Source organism: Asterias rubens, chromosome 7 (genome assembly GCF_902459465.1).
Source record: "Asterias rubens chromosome 7, eAstRub1.3, whole genome shotgun sequence".
Classification (NCBI taxonomy): domain Eukaryota; kingdom Metazoa; phylum Echinodermata; class Asteroidea; order Forcipulatida; family Asteriidae; genus Asterias; species Asterias rubens.
Window position 1 is genome coordinate 15,256,465 of NC_047068.1, and position 26,887 is coordinate 15,283,351.

Sequence of the window (26,887 nt, forward strand, 5' to 3'; positions counted from 1 at the left end):
ATAGATTTATTGCAACCTGCAAACAAAATTATTTGAAATATAGACTTTAATAATAAATCACGAGCATGCAGTCAAACATTAGTAACGCGCATTTTATAGTCAACTGCATTTTTTTCAAGTATTGTTTGAAGCTTTTCATTGTGTGAATAAAATAACAGGAAGAAACTATATTAATAAATAGTAAACTTGCGGGTACAACCATGAGTAAATCTCTTTTAGTTGGAGTGTTGGCTCTGAGTGTTGGCTGTGGCAGAGCCGGTTGTGGTCTCGACGTTTCGATCAGTATAATCTGCTCGTCTTCAGGCATTTTATGATTGTTCCACACTTGTGCGTACTTCGCATTGTGTATAGCTCGAGCAATTTTAATCTTGCCTAGAGCTGAGAACCACCTTTCTTCCGATTTATAATTGGTACCGTAGCTCTGCGTTTGAATTGTTTTAGTATTCAACATCTAAGGCTCAAGGCTTGCCCAGGGTACAAGAACCCTGGTTTTTATTAAGAAAACTAACGACAGACAGTGTGACAGTTGACTTCATCTACTCCGAAGTATTAGAGTATAAAGCTATACAGTTCTCTAAAGAAAAAAACCTACTGGCAAGTAGATACACACGTGGTGTGAACACCGGTAAACCAAATAATATATATTAATACCTCACCATGCAATGCCTCAAATCCCATAGATTTTTTTTGTATATATATTTTTTTTAGAGCACATGAAATGTAATAGGAACCCGGTAAGGATCATAAACCGATAGTTATTCCCAATGAGCTAGTGATACGCGATACCAGATCCACTAGTGTTTATTAACTGTTCTATTTAAAGGGACGCGAGACTGGAAACAAAACTAGACCATTTGGGGTAAAATGTTTTTGAAAATGGATTATAATGCTCATAATTAAAACAGGTAGGCCTAATACACCTTTTAGATGGAATCTCTATATAACTAATACAATATTTGTATTGGTGATACATCTATGGCGACTTTTAGCAGATTTGTTCAAATCCTCAAGTGAAGTAAACTTTGTGTAGCTTTGTACTTAAAAAAGCACAGCTAATTGGTTTTTTTTAACCTTTTTTTCTCCGTGATCATCTGCTTTTAGTTACAGGGTCATTTGTGAGTCTTATTTAGCATTGTAGGCCCATAGAAAGATTCAGAAATGTTATAAAAGGGTAACAATTCTAGAAGCAGATTTTAACATTCAAAGTAGAAAACCGAAGTTATTTTTTAGCGAATTGTGTAGTATGGTTGTTTTGTTCGATTAGGCAAGTGACAATGCAAGAACTGTCTTTCTACTTGAAACAAACGTGCTTTGAAATCTTGCGTCATTCGCTTTGCGTTTCTCAAAGATTAAACATTTATCTCTGGTTAAGTGTGCAAACATTACACGAATCATTTAGGCCTATCCTGTTCAAATTGATGACATTTTATCACCTAGGATTTAATAATGAGATAATGTTGTCACTGGAAAGAACATAGTCACGTCTGCAGCAACAAACGAATAAAAAACCAGCGCCAAAAACACCGAATTACAACTGCACAAGTGTGCCATTGCTATACACGCAGGCTGTCCATAACTTCCAGATCGTATTTTACCTGGTACCAACATAAATATTTTTGTAATAAAATAGCGTGACTGTACTTTTTAAAGCTATATTGAATCTGGACCAAATGGGTTTGTATTTCCAGGAAGGTTCTATTTGCGGTAAGGCCACGTGGCGATGCAGTGGATTCAAAATAAACCACGCGATGGTGGTTTGTTTTTAAAGGCACTGGACACATTTGGTAATTGTCAAAAGCCAGTATTCTCACTTGGTGTATCCCAACATATGCATAAAATAACAAACCTGTGAAAATTTGGACTCAATTGGTCATCGAAGTTGCAAGAGAACAATGAAATAAAAAACACCCTTGTTGAACAAATTTGTGTGCCTTCAGATGCCTAATAAAAGGCTTCAGCTGAGGTATTTTATTATTTGAGTGAGAAATTACCTCTTTCTCAAAAACTATATGCTACGACAGAAGGGGAGCCGTGTCACAATGTTTTATCATTTCAATAGCTCTACGCTGCTCATTACCAAGTCAGCTTTTATGCTACAAATTATTTTGAGTAATTACCAATAGTGTCGGTGCCTTTAACGGATAGTGTGCACTGCACTGTGCAGCATTTGGTAGCGACATGTTGGTTGCAGTAACGTCCGGAAACGTACTTTTTGTTTGTAAATCATTTCTTACTCACAAAAAATACCTCAGATAATCGTGATTTCAGATGAAAGGCTATGATGAATGTGTCATATGATTTTTTTTTACTGATTGACAAAACTTTCGCCTTCACAAAACGTGTATGCTGAATCGATCATGGTTTGTTTTTATAGTAGTGACAGTTCAAATAATTTCTTGTTTTATCATATCCGTGGCATTATGTCCGTGGTGCCATTGCGCCTTTAATGTCATTCATGCAACGCAAACATGCGTTTCGAAGTCACAACTCCTACATTGTACCACACCATAGCAAGTGGTTAGTACACTTGTTAAAGGGGCACTCGTGGTGATCTCAAAGCAAACCTACTTACTCTCGAGCCGAATTGACCCGGATCACGAAGGGTCTGACCCATTTTCCGGCTAAGGCCAGCTGACACGGAATAATGTCTCAAAGCTACCCAGACACGAACCAAACTGACGCAGAAAATGAGCTAAAATCCAACTTAATAAAAAGAAAACAGTTTCGTGGTCAGCTTGACACAGAAAAGAGGGTCATGACCCTCTTGGACCTGGAATCTGGGTCAATGTTGACCGGGAATTGTTAGGGTTGTAGATAAGACTCCACTCAATTTTGAGTGAAAACCCACACAACATAAATGTATAGATTAAAGTCACCTTTCTTACAATCACCAAAACTGTGCGTACTGTAGCAGAACAATTATGCGGCATCTTGCGCGTTCACCATAAATTTGCATTGCGACGTCATTCATTTTCGTGCAGTAAGCACCGGAAGGTTAGCAGCTCTATGAAATTGGCCCCAGGTCTTTGACACCAAATGTTTACCAGGCCTTTAAAGTATTATCTGAGTTTGCAATGGAGGGAAATGCCAAGCTGTCACATACAATAACTTCCCCTGCCCTCTGGCACCACAAGCACTCTACATCAATACCCTCTTCATATAGTAATTACCAATATAAAGTATCTATTCCCTGTAAGTTGTTTCTCAGAATACTTTCTAAAAATATCAAAGCATCCCATACCAGTTTACTTTAGGAAATTCCAGCTAGTTTTACGGTCACCATGTGCATGGAACAAAACTATTTAAAGGAGGACTATTCGTTATAATTGTTGATATTTCAAATAACCCAGTTTTGTTATGTTATGATTCCTGCATGCTATAATTAAAACAATGACTTTACCTATTGAAGCCTACACACCTGGGCCCAATTTCATAGAGCTGCTTAAGCAGAAACATCCTTGCTTAGTAAAATCAGAGTAACGGCCAAGACTCAACCCAATTGTTATGCTAAGTATATAAATACCAGTCACAAGCAATATATGTGGCATAACATTTTGGCCAGTAACATGTGTAAAATAAGCAAGCTATTTTCGTGCTTAAGCAAATTTTGCGCTTAAGCAGCTCTATGAAATTGGCCCCTGTTGTAAGCATATTGAAGCAGACAGTGAAAACAAACAGTTATATATGTTTATAAATAGGCCTACATGGTGAGTTTTTGTCTGCATAGCTCAACTTGTAAACATTCTAACCACGCACGGTAGACTTGTTGTCACGCTGGGGCCATCATGCTCGGGTTCCCTGTATGCCCGCACGATCAAAGCACTAATAGGTCTAAAAGGGCCAGTCTATTTTCAGACTATAGCCTCGATTTCATCCAACCTATCAGGGCCCAATTTCATAGAGATGCTTTACGGCTGCTTTTGTGCTTATTGTTAGATTTCCATTGCAGAAAAGGCACGCTATTACCTTCCGGTGCTATACTGCACGAAAATTAGTGACGTCACAATGCAAATCCATGGTGAACGTGTGCAAGATGGCCGACCTGTACCTTAACAGCACTTTTTCTGCTCTAGTATCAAGCACGAAAAACTTGCTTACCGTTTGAGCAGCGCTATGAAATTTGGGCCATGCATGCACTTGAAAAATGTAGGAGCTGTTGAACTATATACCTCTAATGTGAAACTCGCCCCTCTACAAATATCAATGGTGCTATAAATTACACGATAACAACAACCCCTAGTGTATGTATTCACTGAACTGTCGATGCACGAGGGAGCGACCACAGGGTAACATTTCAGCTCGTATTCTCCACCGAAAACGATCTGTTTGACTTTTTCCATCTCGGCTGGGGTGCGTCGTGGTGCCGCATAGCGCGGGGTTCACGGTCATACAGCGCTTGTGCATCGCCCGCCAAAAAAAAACGAGTCCTGATGACACAATCTATTTCTAATGAAAGGTGACTAGCAGGATTGTCACCGGGGGGGGGGGGGGGCACGGTCTCACCGAGTTGCTAAGCGGGTGTGTTTCACTAAGCCATTTGTTTAAGAATCTGGAACTAATGTCAAACTTTGTATTGGAGTCAGTCACACAGTGTACACCATAGTGCATTTATGTGTGTGGCCTGTTTTAACTATTAGTATTAACATCACTTGAAATTGTGACGTCTTTCCATTTTTAGCCACGCCCACTTGGAAATAAAATGGCTACCCCACTGATTACCAGTATCCCATAGGACTTGCATTGAACTAGTGATTTGCGCAGTTTAACAATTGCTCTTGGCTTCTACATACATTTTTCAAAGACTTGAGGTTTTCTCTTCATAATGATCAATTTCTGTTACATTCAAACCAGACTAACCAATCAACAAACAACATTCGATCATAAAGTGCCAGTTACACCATGACGTATACAAATACGTCATAGTTATAAACTGAAAGGCTGACCTGGGGATTTGTATACTACGACCTGCCCTCGCACTTGCCATGGTAACGAGAAGGGAGACTCATCAGTGACCAACGGGAAACCCTAGCCGTCGTTAGCGATCTTTGATTGGCTGTCGTCTGCTGATTGATATTGAATATCCTGGCAACTCAAAAAAACATCTTGATTATGAAAAAAAGGAACCAATTCACAAGAGGAGAATAGGTTGAAGATCGCTTACAATGATCATTTTCAAGGCACATCATTTAATGTTTTCGAGTTCTTCGTGTTATTTTGAACAATGATTCGAAGACGGTATCGTCATCACAAAAGGTATAGACACTCAAGGGATTCTTTAAAAGATAGATAAACAAGGTTCGTATGATGGACCCACTGCCGAGATTTTCATACTAAACCAAATTACCCCCAACCTCGTCCTCAAGGTATTCAGACTGTAGTCAATGGCATACCCATAATGCCTGGAGATATAGAGAGAGATTGAGAGAGGTTTAAAACATGGCAAGGAATGAGGATGAATTCAGTGAGAGGATCTTCAAGTTTGGTCTCAAATTGACGACGATTTTACGAAAGTGTGTCCTACTTCCAATCATACGTTTTACGTGAATGGCAGATAGGCCTAAAGTATCAGAAAAGCATATAGGATAATGCTCGCCTAATTTCCCTTTAAAGGAACACGTTGCCTTGGATCGGGTCGAGTTGGTCTTTTAAAAGCGTTCGTAACCGTTTGTTATGAAATGCATATGGGTAGAAAGATGTTGTAAAAGTAGAATACAATGATCCACACAAACATGCCTCGAAATTGCACGGTTTTCCTTTTACCTCGTCGACTAACACGGTCGGCCATTTATGGGAGTCAAATTTTTTTTGACTCCCATAAATGGCCAACCGTGTTAGTTCGCACAGTAAAAGGAAAACCACGCAATTTCGAGGCAAACTTGTGTGGATCATTGTATTCTACTTTTAAAACATCTTTCCAACCATAATGCATTTTATAAAAAAGGGTTACAAACGCTTTTTATAGACCAACTCGTTTGATCCAAGGCAACGTGTTCCTTCAACCTTTGCAGATTCACCATTACAGGGCAACGGCATATCGTAACATTGACTGCACCCAGTTTAGTTCAATCAAACAGTTTCTGAACGTATGTGGGGGTTCTCCCCTAGGTGGCGGTGCTCCCCTGACCATGGAATGACGTCAGGTTGCTCGATCAACCACCCACTTTATTGTGCTTTACCCATCCCAGCACTGCACAATATCAACTGCTATATCGACAATCCATTATGATCATCACTGCACGATTCGGTACCGTAGTCTAACAGCTGTTGACACTACAAATGTATCCTCCCTTTCTGTAATTTTTCTGACACACAAAGAAAAATCGATCTGAAGATGTTCCCATTCACCTCCCATGATCCAACTTCAAGTGGCCTTTTCTTGTAATTTTTGACTGGAAATAGTGTTGTCTTTAGGACGGGCTGTGCGTTTACACTCCTACGCAACGCAAAGCACTTAGAGGACATTGAATCCCCATTTTCAACCCAAGAACAAATAGAATTCGTCTTCGCAACACTTTAAAGTTCCATCGTCTTCTCTTTTCCCCCAGCAACAACCTCTGTTCATGGCTGGGTTTTCCTTCCGATTTGCTCTAAAGTCGGTTATTTTCCAAAGGTCTGTTGTTGGCCTTTTGAAAATTGTTGAACCCTAAACTATATTATGTTGAGATTCTGTGTGACTAAAGCTTGATCGGCTGATAATTTTGCGCATTTTAAAGTTCTATATTCTTCTTTTCCCCACACAATCCATTATGGCTGTGCTTTTCTTCCGATCACTAGATCTGTTAACTTCCAAAGTTGTAGCTGTAAGCATTTGACAATAATTGATGACACCCTAAAAAACTATCTCCAGTTTGGAGTATGCTTGACAAACTATGGTGGATAGCTTGGATAATTCGCATTTTCAAACTTTTCTTGATTTACAACGACGATTTCAAGGCGGTGTCTATTATCGTCTAGACTCCGGATCCTACCCAAGACTTTACGGGTATTTTCGAAACCACAAAACAACCCGATTCGGCTCCGTCTCCGGCACTGTCTGCATGCTTGAAGTATCGTACAAAAACTGTACGACATTCAAAATTACTCAGGGATCCTATAAGCTGGAACTTTAGTCCTAGCCTATTCTATTCATTATTCTCTTCAACTTCGATGACCAATTGAGTCAAAATTCCCCCACATTTGATATTTAATGCTTATGTTGGGATAAACCAAGTGAGAATACTGGTCTTTGACAATAATAACCAAAGGTGTCTAGTGCCTTTAAAGAGTTGACAATCAAAGATATTTCACTGAGCAGAAATAGAGCACCAGTCTACTGAGTACACAGTATTCGTTCTAGAATGAAGTATGGACACTAGGCATTTCAGACAATCTTGATAAACTAATAAGTTTATCTGTGAATCTTTGGTTTTCGATTCAGGCATGATGTAGTGACGATAACAAACAATTAAATTAATTGTTTTGCCTGAAACAAGCACAAAACTTCAGAGACAACTATCAGCAAGCCTATCCTGCCTTCAGACGTTCCCCTCTCTGCTTTTTTAATAAATACAGGGGGCCTAGAAGTATTTTCTCAGAAGGTCAGACAGTGCAAGTTGTTATTAACACATGAAACAATCGGTTTCGCAAATCATCTGTTGTTATAATTTTTTATATAGATTTGCCTGGACGCGGTTTCAATTTGTGTAGAGTCGTTCATAGACTCTCCAATGAACGGGGGGGGGGGGAGTATCTTTAAAGCAAACAATTGCAGTCATCCAAGATTCTTCATTTCTTCTCTCCCGAGCAATTAAGGGCCGATTGGAGATCATTTAAGAAGGGGACACTGAAAAAGAGAAAGATGGGGAAGATGGAAGATGAGTAAATCCCCTCGGGCTTGGTTTCTTCTGTGAATTTACCCTGGTGTGCTGATGATTATTGTTCCTTGAGCAGGGCTCTCCTGGAGCAGGGCTCGCGGGGTTTAAATCTACCAATCGCACTCCCTATAGAAATGACTCTTAGGGGAGATATTAAAGTCAGACCTCCAGGCATGGGGGAACCACTGTTTAAAGGGGGAGCTTTACATGTATGCAACACATTTTGTGCAAACCATTACTTCAAAGGGAATCCTTTTCTCAAAAAAGTTTAAACCTTCAAAAGCTGCCGTGCTTCTCACCAAGTCATTTTGTTGATGTCATGTACTTGTGGATTTAGTTACCAATCTATGACCCTGCCTATAAAATGATCTTAACCCGTCCAGAGGGTCACTCGCACTCGTCACTTGCCCCATTCTGGGTCTGTTTTAAAAAAAAACACCTTGACGGGTAATACTCTGCCCAAGGCTACGTCCTTCAGAATTGACACCTCTCCTCGAAAGGAAATTGTTTCAAATTGATCTAAATTGATCTGCACTTTCTAAAAATAAATCCACACCACAGAAAAGTGCTTTACGGAATATATTTATTTCATCTGGATTTATGCAGAGAGTATACATATCCAGCTGGAGTTGAAGGGTAGGGGCGGAGAAGCCCCTCCCTCTTTCACGAACATTGGGTAATCTTTCTCCAGAAGACGATCAGAGCATACTGATTGAAACGTCGAGTTGAAACCAACGGTTCTTTTCAGAACCACCCCAACTCATTAGAGATAGTCATTACATTGTGTTACCGCAATCTTTCTATATCGTATTTCCACCATGCAAAGTTTCAAATCCTATACTTATTGGGTAATCTTGTTATTTCTGCTAAGGTATCATAACCCTTTGGTTGCGTTTGGGAAGTACAAAATATCAACTGCTACATATGGGAGTTTTCGTTTTATTATAACGCAAACGTAAAGACAAATAATTATGTTCAAGACTTTTTTACTGAATAAGTCAAGTCTAACATATTATGTCAAAGATATTGCTATTGAAAAATTGCTCACACATTTTTCAGTGAAACAGGAAATAAAACCCAGCCCTGAGCACGAGGACAGGACCCTGGCTAGAGTTATGATTTCGATTTCGTGCGTTTGTTTTCTTAATGTCCCCATGGGCAACATCCAGGCCCTTAGAAAACACAGAGCACGGAGTAATCCTGAGCGACTTTACAAAGAACCTCGTTCAGAATTTACCTTTTTAGTATACCATTTACATCAGGCGAAAAAAAACACCCCAAGAAGACATGATGAGCGAACTCTGTATATTGACTGGAATTACTCCAAACGATCAATACCAACAGTCCCTGAATCCCCAAACTCTGTCCGTTCACCAGAACTGTCATCCCTGGCAAGATGCTCTCCCTTACCCCCCCCCCCCCCCCCTCTTTTCCCCAAGTCATTCGATGCATCGTTCCTTTATATTATTTCACCCTTGGAATTCTCATCCAGCCAACTCTCTCTCAGAACGACCGTGGTAATATTAGACTACCCCCTTCATTTCAACACTAGAGAGCAAGATTAAAAAGAGGGGTCGGTAGCCAGACCAATCAAGGGACTGACTGTGAGGGGAAAATCTCCACATATGTGGGTTGTGTATCCCTCGTATGTTCAGACATAACGAAAAAACAATGTTCTCGATAACCGTAGACAAAAAGGGATTTGTGAGTTACCCTCTCATACTTCTGCAGCCAGACCAATCAAAGCATTGGTCTAACCATTGGACGATTTAGATTTTCGTATCAATCATCCATCTAGATCGAGGGGATTTCAAGGCTCCCGTTAGTCACTGGACGAGTCCTTACTCTCATGAAAAAAGAGCAAATCATCCTAAAGCCACAAACGATAACATCAGTGCTCAGAGGTTGCCCAAGAACGGAGAAGCAAAATGTGCGTCTATGGCAATATTATGCGTTCTCCGAATCTTGGCACACTGCTGATTCACTGCTTAGGAAATGTCTCGTGCTACGCAAACATGAATAGTTGGGTGCTGTTGCAACAACTTGTGCTGAGCAAATGCTGCTAAGAAAGTTTTCTTTCTCCTATAGTACTGTTTTTGCTTTGATTTGCTTCTTAAAATTGGCCCCCATAGAAAATGTTTTTACTTTTGGCTATAAAGGTGACGGTTGGTGATCATTGTTCAAATGCAAGTCACAGTTTGACGAAAAGGGATTTTTTTATTGTAGGGAGAATAGCATGCAGACTAAATAAACGGTTTTCAGCCATTAAATCTTTGTGGGTGCAATTTCAAACAGATGGCAACGCACCCTAGATCAAACCCAGTGTACATAACGCGAGCCACGCATCTGACCTACATCAAACATAACATCCAAGTTCACTTGACCAAACCAAAATCGAAGGAATTCAACCACACCAAAAACTAACTCTTAACATAAGCCAACGTGAAACGAAGCCAAAAACCGACTCAGACCAAAACCAGCTCATCCAAAAGAAAGGAAACCAAATTAATGCAATAAATAAAACCAGACCAAAATAAACACATTTACGATGAAAAACGAAGTTAACCGAGCAGCGCCGGAATCAAACGAATCACTCTGTGGATCATGACTGTATGCATTTAACACTTCATTTGCGACGTTCTAATTTGAGCAACAAACCAATCAACCAAGTCTACTCAATCTCAACAGTTCTGGAGTGCTACAGAGAGCCAAAAACACAAGCTCGTTGTTTAAGTCTAAACTGTTTTCTCCTGTCGATGACCAGAGCGAGCTAGTCAAAACGTTGAGACAAATTATGAACTCACTCCGCGATAGTGAAGTTTATAACGATAAGTCCCCTCGATCCACTAAAGCTAAAGTAGTAGTCCCTGTCGATTCCTTCCGCCCAGGAATAAAGCAAATAAAGCAGGACAGCTCTTTTTAGAACTGAGAAGTCTTACAAATTCCGAAAATCTACTCAGCGGATAGTAGAATAAAGAAAGACAAGTTATCGAAAGACCAAACCGGCAAGTACACACACGGTGATACCGTAAACCTAATGTATTGATCTTCACAATGAATGCCTCTAATCCTGAGCATGTCGCTGTCACAACTTTCTTGACGTTGATGAGTTACAGTCTCACATAATTGATATAACGAAAGTTCGTATCTTGCACACACAAAACATTTCAACTATTTATAACGAATACAGCGCCGCGAACACATGGGTTTTTCAAAATGCTATAAGTTTGTTGGTCTCACAGAGAAACATTTCAAGTATTAGACTTATTTCAAGTTGTAGTGACCTTGGTAAAAAATAACATACATATTCAATAACGGCTCGTTGATCACAAAACTAATTGATTTCCAATACAGGTCTAATGTAACTTCATGAAATACTCGATTATGACGAGTTTGTTGCCTTAAATGGCTTGCAAAATATTAATATTTTAAATAGTACAGCGTCAATGTAAAACTTACTTTCCTATTATATACGCACACCCTCTTTTGACTCTTGTTATGTAACTTTGTGTTTAAGGCCCAGTGGCGTTATTGAAGGATGTGCTATTTTTTCCTCTTATTTAAAATACTATTATTACACAAGTTCGTTGGTGTGACCAGCGTCAATGTTGCTGAGTGAGTAAATTTGTTCCATTCGTTACGAAGTGATCGTGCCTCACTAATAGATCAACGTTCGTTAGGGCCACACACTTGATTCAAATAGCGTTAATGTAACTTCATGTATAATGTACGTAAGGCTATAACATGATCAGGTTGGTCTCTCATATAGGTATAATGTAACTTCATGTATAATTTACGTAAGGGTCTGGGTATGTTTGTTTTTTAATACTAAAAGTTCGTTGGTCTCACAGAGAAGTATTTCAAGTATTACAGCGTCAATGTACACCATACCATACATTTCATAACCATAATTATACTCATCAACAATTTCTTAAAACATCAATATAGAGTTGGTAATGTAACGTTAGGCTACGCCTCCCTGACGTGCCTCGTTAAAGTGACATCATTTTGAATAAACGTTAGCGTTAAAAGGGAGGTAAGCTGCACGTAACGCGAACAAGAACGTGAACGTGAAGGTCAGAAAAATTGTGTTGTTCCTAGGTGACGACACACTTTGGGCTCATGGCGTTCTCACGTATGGCGTATGCACGTACGTAGCTGACGTAAACAATTGTAACGTTCACTTATGGTAAAAACGTGAGATTTTAACGACGCAATTTCCGACGTCCACGTTCACGTATTAATCGCGTAACGTGCATCTTACCCTCCCCATTATGCTCAAACGTAAACGTAAGAAATATACTTTACATAAAGTCGTGCTCACCGTTTTGCTTTGGTTCATAACAAAAATAACTCCTACAACAATCTCAGACCAAAGAACCCCCCCCCCTGCAATGAAACCGATCGATGGTCACAACGTGTTAGGGGACATGTATATGCAAAAAGCACACTCGGTTACCACCTAGGGGGGAAACTGTTCTCCACCACAGTAATGTCACTTCAATTTTCCTCAGGTCTACATAGATGAAATCTAACCCGCGCAAATTGTCTTCAATTAACTTCATTATAAACGCAGCTGTGAAACTTGGTAACATTCTATGAAATGTCATAATGTTTGTGATGTGTGAGCGGTAGCTGCCTGGAGTAGAGACATTAAGTGTGGCGATGCAGTGAACTATCGCAGTTCAAGACATGACGCTTGGTCCTTCTAACAGCCCAACTCAAAAATGTTTGTTTTCTATAGTATGGTCATTTCTGTGTGGGTTGCGGATTTTTTTCACTTTCAAAGTTTCAAAGGATATGCTATGTATTGATGTGAATATAACAAGTCCTATACCAGCCTCTTCTTACACCTTTTCCCGTTTTTCTAAATTCTTGCTTTTCTTAAAATGAAAATTTTCAAGTGTTTGCTGTTTTGCCATGGTAAGGCCGCGCTGCAATGGGGGTACAGTTTGTTTTGCCAAAAGGTATGACATTACCTCGCGTGTTAACCATCGCTGAGATTGTGCAAAGAACTTACTCGATATGAGTCCGAACCCGGATAATAGTTATCAGTTACAACGCATCTTCCTTTATGGTTACATGTGAATAAGTAAACAGCTCACTTTTCACTGTTTACATGTGATCAAGTGAACAAGTTCCCAGTTCAATGTCAACTATGCTATGCTGGCACATAAAGTTGTCAGGGGCCAAGTTGTTTCGTAGACCTGAGTTTGCATGCTGTGCATCATCATTTTAGGCGGCGTAGAAAGGGATAATTTTCGAGATAATCTACGGCCTTTTTGAAGGATCATAAAGTTCTCAAGAATCACATTTTTTTATAAAGAATTCTGGCACATTGGGGTGCAAATCTTGGTATCTCTTGCTGTCACCATTATACTTGTAAGGTTCCCTGTCTACACGAAGCAGTTAAGAATGATGGTTTGCAGCATATTAAAAAGGGTTCCGACTAATGTTTTCCTTTCAGCCTCTCTTTGGTTACAATGACTCTGTAAGACAAAAATCTCTAAGTTTGCACGTTGAAGAAGTATTCTCAAAGAGCAATTCGACAACACCATTGGCAGAATAGAAATTAAAAAACACAGTATGAGAACTCACGACTGCTTATTCCAGTTTCGATTCACCGCTGGCCTGGGCAAAAAAAAAAAAACCAGGGCAGCCTGGAATCACACTGTGCGTCTGTTATCATTAAACATCGCCCCGTATCCAGTCAATAGTACCGCGTCGTGCAAACGGATATTGCCTTAAGCGTCACTACTCGTACACCATAAAACGCAATCCCAGTATAATATATAACCGTTTCACTTTGAAGTGTATATAATCCAGAATCGCTTCCAAGACAGCGTATATATATCTTCGTCAACCTACCCCCCCCCCTCCCTTAACTCACGTCGCCTTCAGTGCACGGGTTTCAATTTGGTGACAGTGGAGGAGTCAAGAGCCGCGATTTCTCACAATTGGCCGGCACGTTTAGCTTCGGTGACCGACCCTGGGTATATGAGATACATTTAATTAACCCACGGGGTATGTTGACTGTGAAATTACGCTAGCGAGGTATACCCTTGGATTGATATTGGGTTTGGAGTAACTGCTACATCACCTCGCTAGAGCACTAATAATAGAGAAATCTGATCATTGTGTGCAAGGTTCTTGCTTGCTCGAGAAAGTGTACAACTATAGATATCAGTGATTATAGCGTAAGGACAAGGTACTTTAATTTGCCCATAGAGTTGACCGCAACTACTAATATCAGACGGTATAGATTAACGTGGAGGTGTTTCTCTAAGAAACTTGGTATACGGAGATACCGTTGTGCTGTTGCATATCGAGGCTTGTTCCCAGACGACAACCTATGCAGTTTAGACGTGTTAAATTACTCATAGGCACCATGAAAACAATTCTTGCATTTGGGGCTTTTACAAAGGCACCATTTCCGGCTCCGTTTAATCTTGTAAACATTTTAAAATATTGATCCAAAATGGATGATTTGGGAAAACGCGGTCCCCATTTCATTACTCGTTCCCAATGGTGTACGGTCTCCCGACGACGCCACTGTCACCATCATAGACGAAACGGCGCGCTGCCTAAGTGAACCAGGTTGGTATTGGTATTTTATATGGTGTTCCATATGTGCCAGCTTTATTCCGATTTTTATTTACCGTCGCATTTTTTTTCCGTCGCATTTTTTTTTTACTTAGATGTAAAATGAACTGAAGTCCCCAGATGAACCCACAATTTTATGAGGTCCCCACACTGAGTATTGTTTACGTCTCTGCTGTAGAGACAGGCTAAAAGGGAACATTCTGGTTTCAATGTTCCGATTTCTGACCCTCTTTTTAATCCATTTCTAGCTCGATTGTTGGTTCTGCAGTTATGTATTGCACTTTGTGAGACGGATGGACTGGTGAATGCGCCCGCATGAATGCATCGTGTGTGAACTAGATTGAGACTGTAGCACATTCGAGAACTAGAATTCATTCAATAAAAATAGTTTGCCCAAACATTGTGACTGACTAAAATAATATGTTTACTAAAAGTTCAAAGTCGAAAGGAGTCAACTAGCGAAGGAAATTTGAGATAGTTACCAACTTAACTATAAGAGACAGTTTTATATACAGAAGCGACTTCGAAATAAATTCAGCCCATCTACACAATGCCCGATTGAAGAGGATTTGGGGAGTATTTCAAAATGCAATGACATCAAAATCTTAAACTAATAAATGCACTACCTCAAGTGATATGTGTCGTAAATGTTGCAGTAGACCTATCTATTCTAATTCTTTCGGGTCCAAACCATCCCCCAGAAGACTTCTTGGAGGTGACCCATGAACATTGACATTCGCGTTAACACGTCAAAGTTCAACTTAGTACGACCTTGTCTTAAACTCACATTGACCGATGAGCTGTCAAAAGATAGGGATGGCAAGTAAAACAAAACATAGAGGTACAAAATGAGCTAACGACTTTGAAAAACTAAACAATGTGCCTGAGAAGTGTAGCCGCTTTTTGGGCTTCTTCTTCCTAGTTGAAGTCCGTAAGGAAATCACACGCTTTCTAAATAACTTATGGAGCTCCAGCATAGCTCAAGCCGTGGTTTCGAAAACGGCCATAGACTTCAGACTGATACACTCTATCCCAGTTCAATCGAACCTGACACTAACAAACAATATAAAAGTGGGCACCAGGGTACGAGGAAGAGGTTGCGTCATGGCTTGTCTTAGCTACTTCTCATCTCGTTTTTTTTGTAAAATAGCTTGATATATTTTTTCTTCTTTTTGAATTGGTCCTCAGGTGACAATGAAGTGCCAGACGAGGTGACAGGCCTGACGAAAGATCAGAAGGACCACATAAGGAAATCATGGGCAATCGTCTGTACGATGAAGACCAAGTTTGGTGTCACACTCTTTGCAAAGTAAGTCTCTGTTTTCTGCTTAGAATAAAACCGATGCTGTATGTTGCAAATAAGAAGCTTCAAACAATGAGTTTTTGAGGGCAGTGGACACTATTGGTAATTACTCAAAATAATTATTAGCATAAAACCTTTCTTGATTACGAGTAATGGGGAGAGGTTGATGGTATAAAACATTGTGAGAAACGGCTCCCTTTGAAGTAATGTAGTTTTCGAGAAAGAAGTAATTTTCCACGAATTTGATTTCGAGACCTCAGATTTAGAACTTGAGGTCTCGAAATCAACCATCTAAACGCACACAACTTCGTGTGAAAAGGGTGTTTTCTTCTTTCATTATTATCTCGCAACTTTGACGACCGATTGAGCTCAAATTTTCACAGGTTAGTTATTTTATGCATATGCTGAGATACACCAACTGTGAAGGCTAGTCTTTGACAATTACCAATAGTGTCCACTGCCTTTAACGCTGAAAACTTAAAATAGGGAAACAGAGTGTATAAAGAACAAGCCTTTCGAATATGCACAGGAAGACTATTCCAAAGAAATGGAGCAGTGTAAGAGAATGATCTTTGACCATAACGAAATGGAAGAAGATCTTGTTGTTGAAAGCAACGACTTTTGGGACGATCGTAATGTCCGAGTTATTAGGGGGGGATAATGGTTCCGATTGCAATCGATCGCCCGGAACGTTTCCATGGTATACAGTTGCTAAGTAAACACAACAAAGAACTTAAAGCAACCCATCACACAGAAAAAAAACACCATGGGTTTTTAAAATCCTATATGATCAGCTATAAAAGAAAATAAGGAAATCTCATATCGCGCGGCCCGTTACAAATCAATACACTATACGCATGTCACTGCCAGACCATCCGGAAACCCAGTTGTACATTGTTATTTTTAGAGGACAGCTATATAAAAAAATAACAGAATCTCCACAGAAAAACGGAAGTCTAAATTGCTAAAGTCTAAGAAGGTTTGCACCACGGCACTTTGGTTCTTCGCTTTTCATAAGTTTCTGTAATTTCGTTATCCACTTATTTCCGGAGGCAATTTCTTTTCTGTAGTATGCCGAGTTGCCATCCTCACAAATAATAACATCGTCCTGATTTTTGTTAAGGATTTTTTTGTAATCAATTAAGTAGAATAACACAATTCCCCATTGAAAAGCTCTACGACAGTGACAATTTTGATGTACAGAAAAGAAAGGGGTGCACAAATGGAAGGCTTGGCTATTCAATTGTTTCAGTTTCTGTTGTCTCATTATCCACTTATTTCAGGAGGCATTTATTTTCTGCAGTATATAGAACTGCCGTCCTTAAAAAAAAATCTGGAGTTGTTTATAATGATCACCTTTTTGGAATCGATTTATAAGAGAAAAAAAATCCCCGTTGAAAAACACTACGACAGTGGCAATTTTGGTGTGTACAGAAAATGATTGCTTTCCGAAGAGTTGCGGTCATCGTCCCCCTGTCAATCAAATTGGTACTGTGTACCGTCTGTCGACCTCGACCCCAGGGTGTCACTGCTGCGGCTAATTGGCATGGCTAACGACCGCATCGCTCACGCAACATCACCAGCACACCAGCGAGAGGATGTAGGGACCCCTGGATAATCTACAGTGAAATCCTGTCCAGGGACGCAAAGTGACTTCCTCTCTTTATATAGGACTCACCTATAGGACTAGGAGCATCTTAGAGTTTCCCTTCCTTCTCCTCATCACTGGTTTCTAGAAGGCAGTGTTATGGAGCACTTTCAGCAAGCATGATTTAAAAATCGGCAGTTCAGTTTTCCAGTTACCGCTTACTTCCCGCTCTCGCTTTTCCAGTGAGACATCATGGTCGATCTTAATGTTACGAATCAACGTTTCAGGTAGATTTAAAACAACGGAAATCAAGAGAAATTTCCAACAGGGCTTCGTTGTATCCCGAAACGAGAGGGTAAATAAATCTATATTTAGTTGATGCTATATATAGACTGTCATATAGGAAGAACGATCAACCTTTCAGGTATTTTTTATTAAACAACGGAAATCTACAGCAGCTATAGGTATGAAGGAATAAAAAGGTTATATCTCGAAACGAGAGTGTAAAGAAATCTATATTTAGTTGATGCAATAGATAGACTGTCATCTTATGAATAAAGGAGGGCGTGGCGAAACTTCTACGTGGAACCCTTATTCCCTTTGAATCAAAATACAACATGTGTAATGGTGGGCTTCAGGTCTACTCTCTTTAAAGACCTATTTGAACGAAAAAATCAAGTCGTGATCTTTGCTGAATTCATTTAAAATGTGTTTCAATCAACAAGTACATGCATGGTTATGCAAAAAAGTTTTAAAAAGAGCTGTCCTGTATTTTCTGAAAAACAACTTACACAAAATTAAACACATCAACTCCCAAATACCTGTAGAGATTAACCAAACACTTGACAATGTTCACAACATTCTGTTATTCTCTCAAAACTAAGAGTCAACACCTCTACGCAACAACTTCGCTGAGCGGCGGTGGTTTTGATCCAAATGGTATGATTGATCAATTTGACGAGGGAAGTTGAAGAGTACATGTTACACCAAAGTTTGTTTGCAATGTTTCATTTTTGTCCCCATTTTCCCCCCAAGAGGGGGGACGTGTTTTTGTCACGAACCCCCTCAGGGGCCGCAATTTTTGTTGTTGATATAATTGCCAATCTATAAGGTTGCTAGGGTCACCATACCGATCAAAGTAAATTACTGACAGCAAGCCAACTTGAACCCTCATTTTAACATGCTGAATTTCAATCATCATAGTCTTTTCATTGGGTTCTCCTTCACAATTCCATTGAGGTTTTCGGTAAAGAAAAGAAGAAAACTACCTCTTTTCCAGGGGTTAAATATCAATCACAAGTTTTCCACACATTGAACAGATTTCTACTTGTTTGATGGATGTTAGTAATTTTTCAAGTTGGGTAAAGAAAAGGTGGACGCTATGACCTCGCAATGTGGCTTCACTTTCTTTACAAGCAACAAGTTGTTTTTGAAGAGAAGGCGTTTTAAACGGGCTAAAGTGCATTTACACTCTGGAAACTCACGGGTCGGAATTAACCCGGGTATCAAATCCCCGGATATTAAACCATGTCTGGGTCAGTTTGACCCGGGAACGGGTTTTGGCAAAATAATGAAATTTTGGTACCGAACAGTTGAACCATTAATGTGTCATTTTGACTCAGATTTCGGGTAATATTGACACGGAAACAGGTCAGGCCCAAGCACTTGGAATTCGGGTAAAATCTGACCAGGTGTCGACTTCACAAAGATAGTCTTAACTTAGGACTAGTCCTTGCTGTCATTAAAAATTGAAGGCTAGTCCTAAGTTAGGACGAGTAACTCGTTCTAATTCGAGATAAAAATAGCAATCCACCTTGATGGGAGATTTTAGAGGTCAGCATAAAAGAATTGCTCATCAAATTTCTGCGGGAAGCTAAATTTATTTTAGATGTGTACATTTTAAATTTTTTTTTATTTGGTGTGGAACATACATTTTATTAAATGAATGAACAAACAAATTTACTTTTTGTATTGATTCGTTGAGAAGTTGGTTTATATCCCGTTGTCATCGAATTATCGTTTATTGATAAAGTGAATCAATTTCGTTAATCGACTTATCATTTATTGATCCGCATTCCCTGTATGCTGATTTATTGGTTACTCCATTTATTTCCATATACTCTTTTGATTAATTATCAATATTCCTTATCATCTTTCCACACAGCTTGTTCACAAAATTCCCCAGTGCTCAGCAACATTTCGTTCAATTAAAAGACATAACCGACATGGATGTCTTACGGAAAAGTCCGAAGATGAAAGCTCATGGCTTTCGGGTGGTTTCGGCGTTCTGCTCCCTCGTGGAGAACCTGGAGACCCCGGATGTATTCATCGAGCTCCTTAAGAACACTGGGTACTCACACGGCCAGCGAGCTATGCCAATACCACATCTCTACTTTGAGGTTCGTATTTATATAATAAGATCAATATTTAACTGTTAAAATTAGTGGCTTCTTATACAGCAAGGTTTATACAGCATATTTTCCTGCAAGTTATGTGGGACTACGTTTGCATTATGAGACCTACTCCTTTTAATTTTATAGCACCATGTAATGGTTTACAAGGTGCTGAGGCGCAATATGCTGCCAATCAAACCAGGAACACCGTGGCGAACCTCCTCTCTTTACGATAAGTGCACTGGGTTCTTTTATGCGCATTACACAACACACGGGACTAAAGGCTCACGTCCCATCCGAAGGACGAAGCATCATGGTTAAGCGTCTTGCTTAAGGACACACGTGTCACGACCTGGACTCGAACCAACACTCTGCTGATCAGAAACACTAGAGTTTTAATTAGTATTTATTTATTTGTTTGTATTTGTTGGTTTATTACACACCCAGTAACACAAATTGCGCCAATGACAGGGTGGATAGGAAACCGATAAGATAATGAGTTTTAGATGTGGGAGGAAAGCCCCGGATGGGGGGGGGGGGGGGACCCATGCAACCAGGTAGGGACTGTAAAAACTCGATACACATGTAAGGCCCAGGTATGAGGTAGGTCTTAGGTCTAGGTATTAGATGTAGGAGGAAAACCCAAAAGGTCCGAGTAGGTCTTAGGTCTAGGGTAGGTCCCAGATCTGCGGTAGGTCTTAGGTCGAGGTCTTAGATGTGCATGGCAATGGCGTTAGTTTTGATGCTAAAATTTAGGCTCAACTGTTTAGACTTGGCTCGGCGTTTGGTCTCTTTAAGGTTGGGCGGGCACACACAGGTGTGATTGCACGTCAAAAGGACCCTTGTCATTGAAGAATGTGACAGGCTCTGACAGGGCCGAATACCTGTATCACACGATGACGTCATTATCACCATAGCAACAGACCACATGAAGAGGTACCCAGGATGGGTTGTGTGACCGATCTTATGGGCTACGTCTGGGATACGATTACAGAGCAGCTCGGTTGTAAATCGATTTGGATTCCATCTGAGTGCAGCTTATTACGACGGGTAGCGTGTGAAAATTGCTGCCGTTAAAATATTGGGAAAGAGAGCGTAATGTTTATATAGTCCTCTGGGGTCGAGAAAACAACGTTGGTCACGAGGTTGTTTTGCTTTATATATTTTCTTTACAGCCATAGCCCATCAAAAGAGATGCCTCAAACGGGCAGAATCTTCGATTTTACAATATGGCAAATTCGACTTCTTGTTTTCTTACACTAATTGTATTTTATCAACTTGAAAGATGACAGCCCGTTTTGAATCAGTCACAGTGTACATTGCATTGCATTTTTGTCCTTCGCATGGGACGTAAAGCCGTTGGTCCCGTGTGCTATGTAAAGCACGTAAAAGAACCCAGTGCATTGATCGTAAAGAGAAAAGGGTTTGCCCCGGTGTCCCTGGTTTTATTGGCTGCATATTGTGCCACATCACCTTATAACAGCGCTATGTAGGTATCATAATTCAAACGTATAGTCCCACATACCTTGCTGTACGTTGATGCACCTTGAGCGCCACTAAGTGACGGATATATAAGAAGCCTATTAAGCCACTATTATTACATCTTGGCTGGTCTTCGGATTTGTAACAGGTTTTTTTCTTGCTCCAACCAGTTGTTAAAATTCCCCTTATAACATAGCCTCAAACCAGAGCCCCTTGAGTCAGTCTCATAGCTAGACCGCCGACAGACAATCTGACAAGGACGGACACTATGACATGAAACATACCAGGTAACTATAACTCATTCTGACAGTGTACTTTACAAAGACACAATATCTGATGCTGATTACCATTTCGGTCATCTTCTGTCAAGGTTGGTACGAAGAATTTTAAAGGCACTGCAGCCGATTTCACGAAACGCTAGGATTAATCCTATCCCGAGTTAGGACGAGTAACTTGTCCTAACTTAGGATGTGTTCAATGCGTTTTCACGTCTAAAGGTAGGAAGCGTTTGGTGAAATCGACGGCAAGACACGTTTGGTAATTGTCAAAGACCAGTATTCTCACTTTGCAAAGACCAATATTCTCACTTGGCATATAGACCAGTATTCTCACTTGGTGTACCCCGACATGCATAAAATACCATTTGGACTCAATTGGTCATCGAAGTTGCAAGAGAATAATGAAATGAAAAACACCCTTGTTGCACAACTTTGTGCTGTCAGATGCCCAATAGAAGGCTTCAGGCCCGATAAAGTCTTTTATTTTTTGGATGAGAAATTACCTTTTTTTTTCAAAGGCTACGTCACTTCAGAGGGAGCTGTTCTCAAAGTGTTTTATACCATGCCTGATGGTATATAAAGACCTTATATTATGTATGTATACCATCAACAGCTCCCCATTGCTCGTATGCCAAGTAAGTTTTTATGCTAACAATAATTGAGTATTACCAATAGTGTTCACAGTGCCTTTAAAGGCAGTGGACACTATATTGGTAATGACTCAAAATAATTATTAGCATAAAACCTTACTTGGTAATGAGTAATGTGGAGAGGTTGGTAGTATAAACCTTTGTGAGAAACGGCTCCCTCTGAAGTGACATAGTTTTTGAGAAAGAAGTAATTTTGTGTGAATTTGATTTCGATACCTCAGATTTAGAATTTTGAGGTCTCGAAATCAAGCTTCTGAAAGCACGCACACAACTTTGTGTGAACAAGGGTGTTTTTTCTATTATTATTATCTTGCAACTTTGACAACCAATATTGAGCTCAAGTTCACAGGCTGGTTATTTCATGCATATCTTGAGATACAGCAAGTGAGAAGACTGGTCTTTGACAATTGCCAATAGTGTCCAGTGTCTTTACGGGTCGATTTGTCATTCTGTATATTATTAAATCCCCAAATTAGCCAGCCATGGCCTTCGTTTGATTGGTCTTGGCCTCGGTGACCCTGTGGTAAGTATCCTGGGACAGCTGGAATGTCATTGTGTGTGAAATTGAGAAGTAGACCCACCCTTGCAAAATTAGTTTCAAGTGATGGATTAACCTTTTGATTTTGGGGTCCTGACGTTTTATCCTGACCTTCTTGTTCAATGGTGGCCATATTTATACCGTCGCAAGTCAGGTACTAACGAATGAAATGTTTGCTTTACCAAGAGGTCAACCCGGAACTTTAAATTAAATTCTCATTTATTTCCATACTGTCAAAAACACAGCATTGCAGAATGCACTGTAACAGCGAACAGAGTATGTTTAACGTTTATACAGTCAAATGAAAGGAACAATATGGAGGCCAAATTGATAAGCCGAGGCTTGTAGTAATCATCCTGTGGACGGACAGAGACAAGATAAACGGACAAACAGAGGACGAATATATACTAACAACTTACAAGCAACAAATAAAATGGATGATGTAGGCCTTATATGAAATTATGATATACCTGGCAAAGCAGTCAATATGCACCATGGGACACCTTTAAACCCCCAAACCCCCGTATACTTGCAGTCACCCAAACATGGCAAATTGAATCAACCGGCAAATAAAAAGCGTTATCGTCAGGGGGCGATGATACATGGAGATTCAAATCGCTAAGGTCTTCCCTGGGTTGAGGTGGAGCCACAGGCAGGAGGGGGTTCAAACTAGCACATGAGTTTCGATCTCATCACTCTTTATACATGGGTATACCACCGACGCGCACCCCGGGCCAAATATAATAACCGAACCGAATACACCGCTCGTCGAATACCCCAACGGCTACGACTGGGAGATCAAAACCTCGCACACGGTTTTCCCGATCTCTCACCGTCAGTATCGATGCCTCCAGCAACATAACCGAACCGAATATCCAGAAATTAAGGGTGATATTATAGAGGGAGAGAAAAGTCCCGTTGGAAATAGAGGGAAACGAGGTTGCATTGGAAGCAAGTCGTCGTCTTCAATCTATGGCCCTATTCGAAACCACGGCTTTAGCTCCAGATTCGGCTCAGGCTAGCCTGGCCCCGGGGTTGTTTTGACAATATTGCGCGTGCTTTTCGTATACGTGTTCAGGGCTTCAGACGAGAGAACGGAGCCTGAAGCCGAATCCAAAGCCGAAGCTGTGGATTCGTACATAATATACGCAGCATGTGTCCATACCACTGTCCAAACCACTTGCTCGTTGTACTTAATTTAGCTACAAGTGGTTATAAGACCACGGCCTCCCTTGAAGGGCACAGGGAGGTGTATGAACTATTTCCTCATTACGTTGTCTAATCGAATAATCATATCATCTGTAACCGTACAGTGGTATCGACAACTATGGGCATGTCAGATGGGAGTTGATAGAGTTAAAGTTATGATTATTTTGAAACTCGAGTATTCTGATGCCGACGGCACGGTTGATAACCTAGGTATAACTTGGGATTTTTCGTTTGGTTTCGGTTTAAATGTTTGGCAGGATGGTGAGGTGACGGGATGGGTTGGTCAACTAAAACGTCGTCTCTGTAAATAACATAGATAAAAACAGTCTGGTCATCTTTTAAAACACTGACAGCTTTAAAACATTTGAATACGGGAAAAAGACATAAAATGGCTGACTCGAGAATACAAAATGAAACCATGAGCTGATCATACTTGTTTTTATTTCCTTTGATTCTAACAAAGTTATGAATGGGTAACTATGGACCAGCCCCTTAATCTTCCAATCAGTTTTTCTTGTATTTTTAAAAATAAATTCCATCACCAACACCCCCAGTCTAGCCAAACACACAGACATACGTAGTATACGCACAGTACAAAACACACATAGTTTGATGGCACAGAGGCTAGCGGCAGCACTCCATTGTGCATGCATCACAGCCAAGAGTTTTATTTTTTCCTTTTGCCCCCTCACAGAAGTACCACTATTACTAGTAGTAGAAGTTGTATAGTACGGAAGTGTATTGCCGTCACAACAATAACAAAATAACCTAAAACTTATTATGTACGTACACAATATTTTATCTATCGCGTACGTACATGATATCTTATCATGATCGTGGTAACTGCGTATACGTGCGTACTATCTTATCGCGATAAATCCAACTTGCCGCTATATGAATACAAATTAAAAAAATATCTTATCATATACGTACACGACTACTTATCTATCGCTTGTACGTACACGATAAGCTTGGATTTATCTTGTACGTATATGATACGTTTTGGATTGTACGTACACAATAAGATAGAGCAAAGATGAAAAGACCTGAATCGAAAAATACGGTCTTCATATACACAGTTGGCCTACCGTATGACACCAGTTCTGCAGTAGACAAACTGAAGGATGCAGTAAAGGTCAACAGTGAAAGTTTTAGTTGTTTACATTTTGTTAAGAAACGGGAGAAAAACTGTCATAATATATTTTATTAAGAACGTCAAATCCATTTGTTAAGCGAGAGGTGACAGCGGTTGCCAGCCAACCATGTCACATGTACAGACTGTGACTGGTATCCTGCTTATTTTGGCTAAGCAGCAAACGTTTTAAGCAATATTTTCTGCTTAAGCAGCTCTATGATATGGGGCCCAGCTGGTCAGAGTAAAATGTCATTCCTTTGGGGATGATTGTGATATCCTTCTACGCCCCAATACGCCATGGAAAGTGCATAATGCCACTGACGTTGGCAAATAGTGCGTGTGTAAGCAACTTGTCTGACCACAGTGTTTGTGCTTCTTATCGCACCCTGCCTTTTTGTTTTACTTGTACGTTAAAGTGTGGTATTTTGGGAAACAAATACACCAATCATATACACAATGTTTAAGGTGCAACCTACTTCAAGGGTTGGTGGGTGTTGAGGAGAGGTGATGGGGGCGTCTGGAAGGACCTACTCGACTCTTTATTGTGGAGGTGCGTGTTTGCTTTTGTTTATTGGTCAAAACGATGAGGTTTGGATGCGAGGCTTATGTGCATGCAAATAAAAATTAGTGTGTTTTGGTGGAACTTGATTTTTGTTTTCAGATTTCGAAATTGCAAAATATTTTATCTTATATAGTTAAAAAAAAACAAGTTAAACAAAATGTAATATGTAGGCATATATATGGAAGGGATTGGACATTGTAAATCATTACATTTCACCATGGATTGACAGACGGGATTGCATCTTCGGAAAACAAACGTTAGGCCACGCTTAACCCACCCCACACACATTATTTGTACAACAAATAGACAGCAGCGACTCATTGTCGTTTTTCAAGAACCTTTAAAAGTAAAATAAAAAATACCCGCGAATTAGTTGCCGCTTTCGAAATCGAATTAGAATTAAAGTCCTTCTGCATGAGTGGTCTCTTTATCTTTTTGCTCTTGTATCACACCGCGTGGAGTGCCGAAGACTCTTTGTTAAAAAGTAGGTGAAATTGCTTCAGGCAAGGACAACAAAAATATAATATTTACTGCAATTTTTTTTGACACCATCACTTTTTTATAATATTATATTTTTTTTAAAGAATTTTGTTTGGAATTTAATGGGTTTCTTTGCGTGGGGCTGGAACTTCTTTGTGTAGCTAATCAAGAAACTGGGTCCCTCCTTGGTGTTGTCTGATCATAACAATGAAAAGCAATGCAAAGCATTAAAAATGTTTCAGAAAAAGGTACAACTGAGAGGCATACAGCGATAACACAATCAAAATGTTCAACTTAATCAGCTCTTATTTCAGTTATGCATTTCACATGACAAAGTGTTTTTGATACAATACATTCCTTTTTTTGTTATTATTTGAATTTACTATTGGGGAAAGAACAGGTTGTGGTGGGAAGAATTTTTTAAAGGGCAAATGTTACCGTTTTCTTTTGGTTGATAGTTTTTTAATCACAGTTACAATACTATAGTGAATTCTGCATTGATATACATATATTTTTTTACTGCAATAAATAATGTGCTTATTATCAACCGGTATGCAATTGTTAAAGGCAGTGGACACTGTTGGTAATTACTCAAAAATAATTATTAGCATAAAACCTTTCTTGGTGACGAATAATGGGTAGAGGTTGATGGTATAAAACATTGTGCGAAACGGCTCCCTCTGAAGTGCCATAGTTTAAGAGAAAGAAGTAATTTTCCACGAATTTGATTTCGAGACCTCAGATTTAGAACTTGAGGTCTCGAAATCAACCATCTAAACGCACACAACTTCGTGTGACAAGGGTGTTTTTTTC

General features: G+C 39.8%; 1 protein-coding gene across 2 annotated transcripts in view; it reads left to right on the forward strand.

The window, feature by feature from the left end:
- The window catches only part of LOC117292179 (cytoglobin-2-like), a 51,643-nt gene that overhangs the window by 20,489 nt on the left and 4,267 nt on the right, over nucleotides 1–26,887 (forward strand). For both annotated transcript variants that reach the window (XM_033774121.1, XM_033774119.1), the window contains 2 exons: nucleotides 15,645–15,765; nucleotides 19,512–19,746. In XM_033774121.1, coding sequence (XP_033630012.1) covers nucleotides 15,645–15,765; nucleotides 19,512–19,746 — 356 coding nt within the window. The remainder of the gene's footprint in view (nucleotides 1–15,644; nucleotides 15,766–19,511; nucleotides 19,747–26,887) is intronic.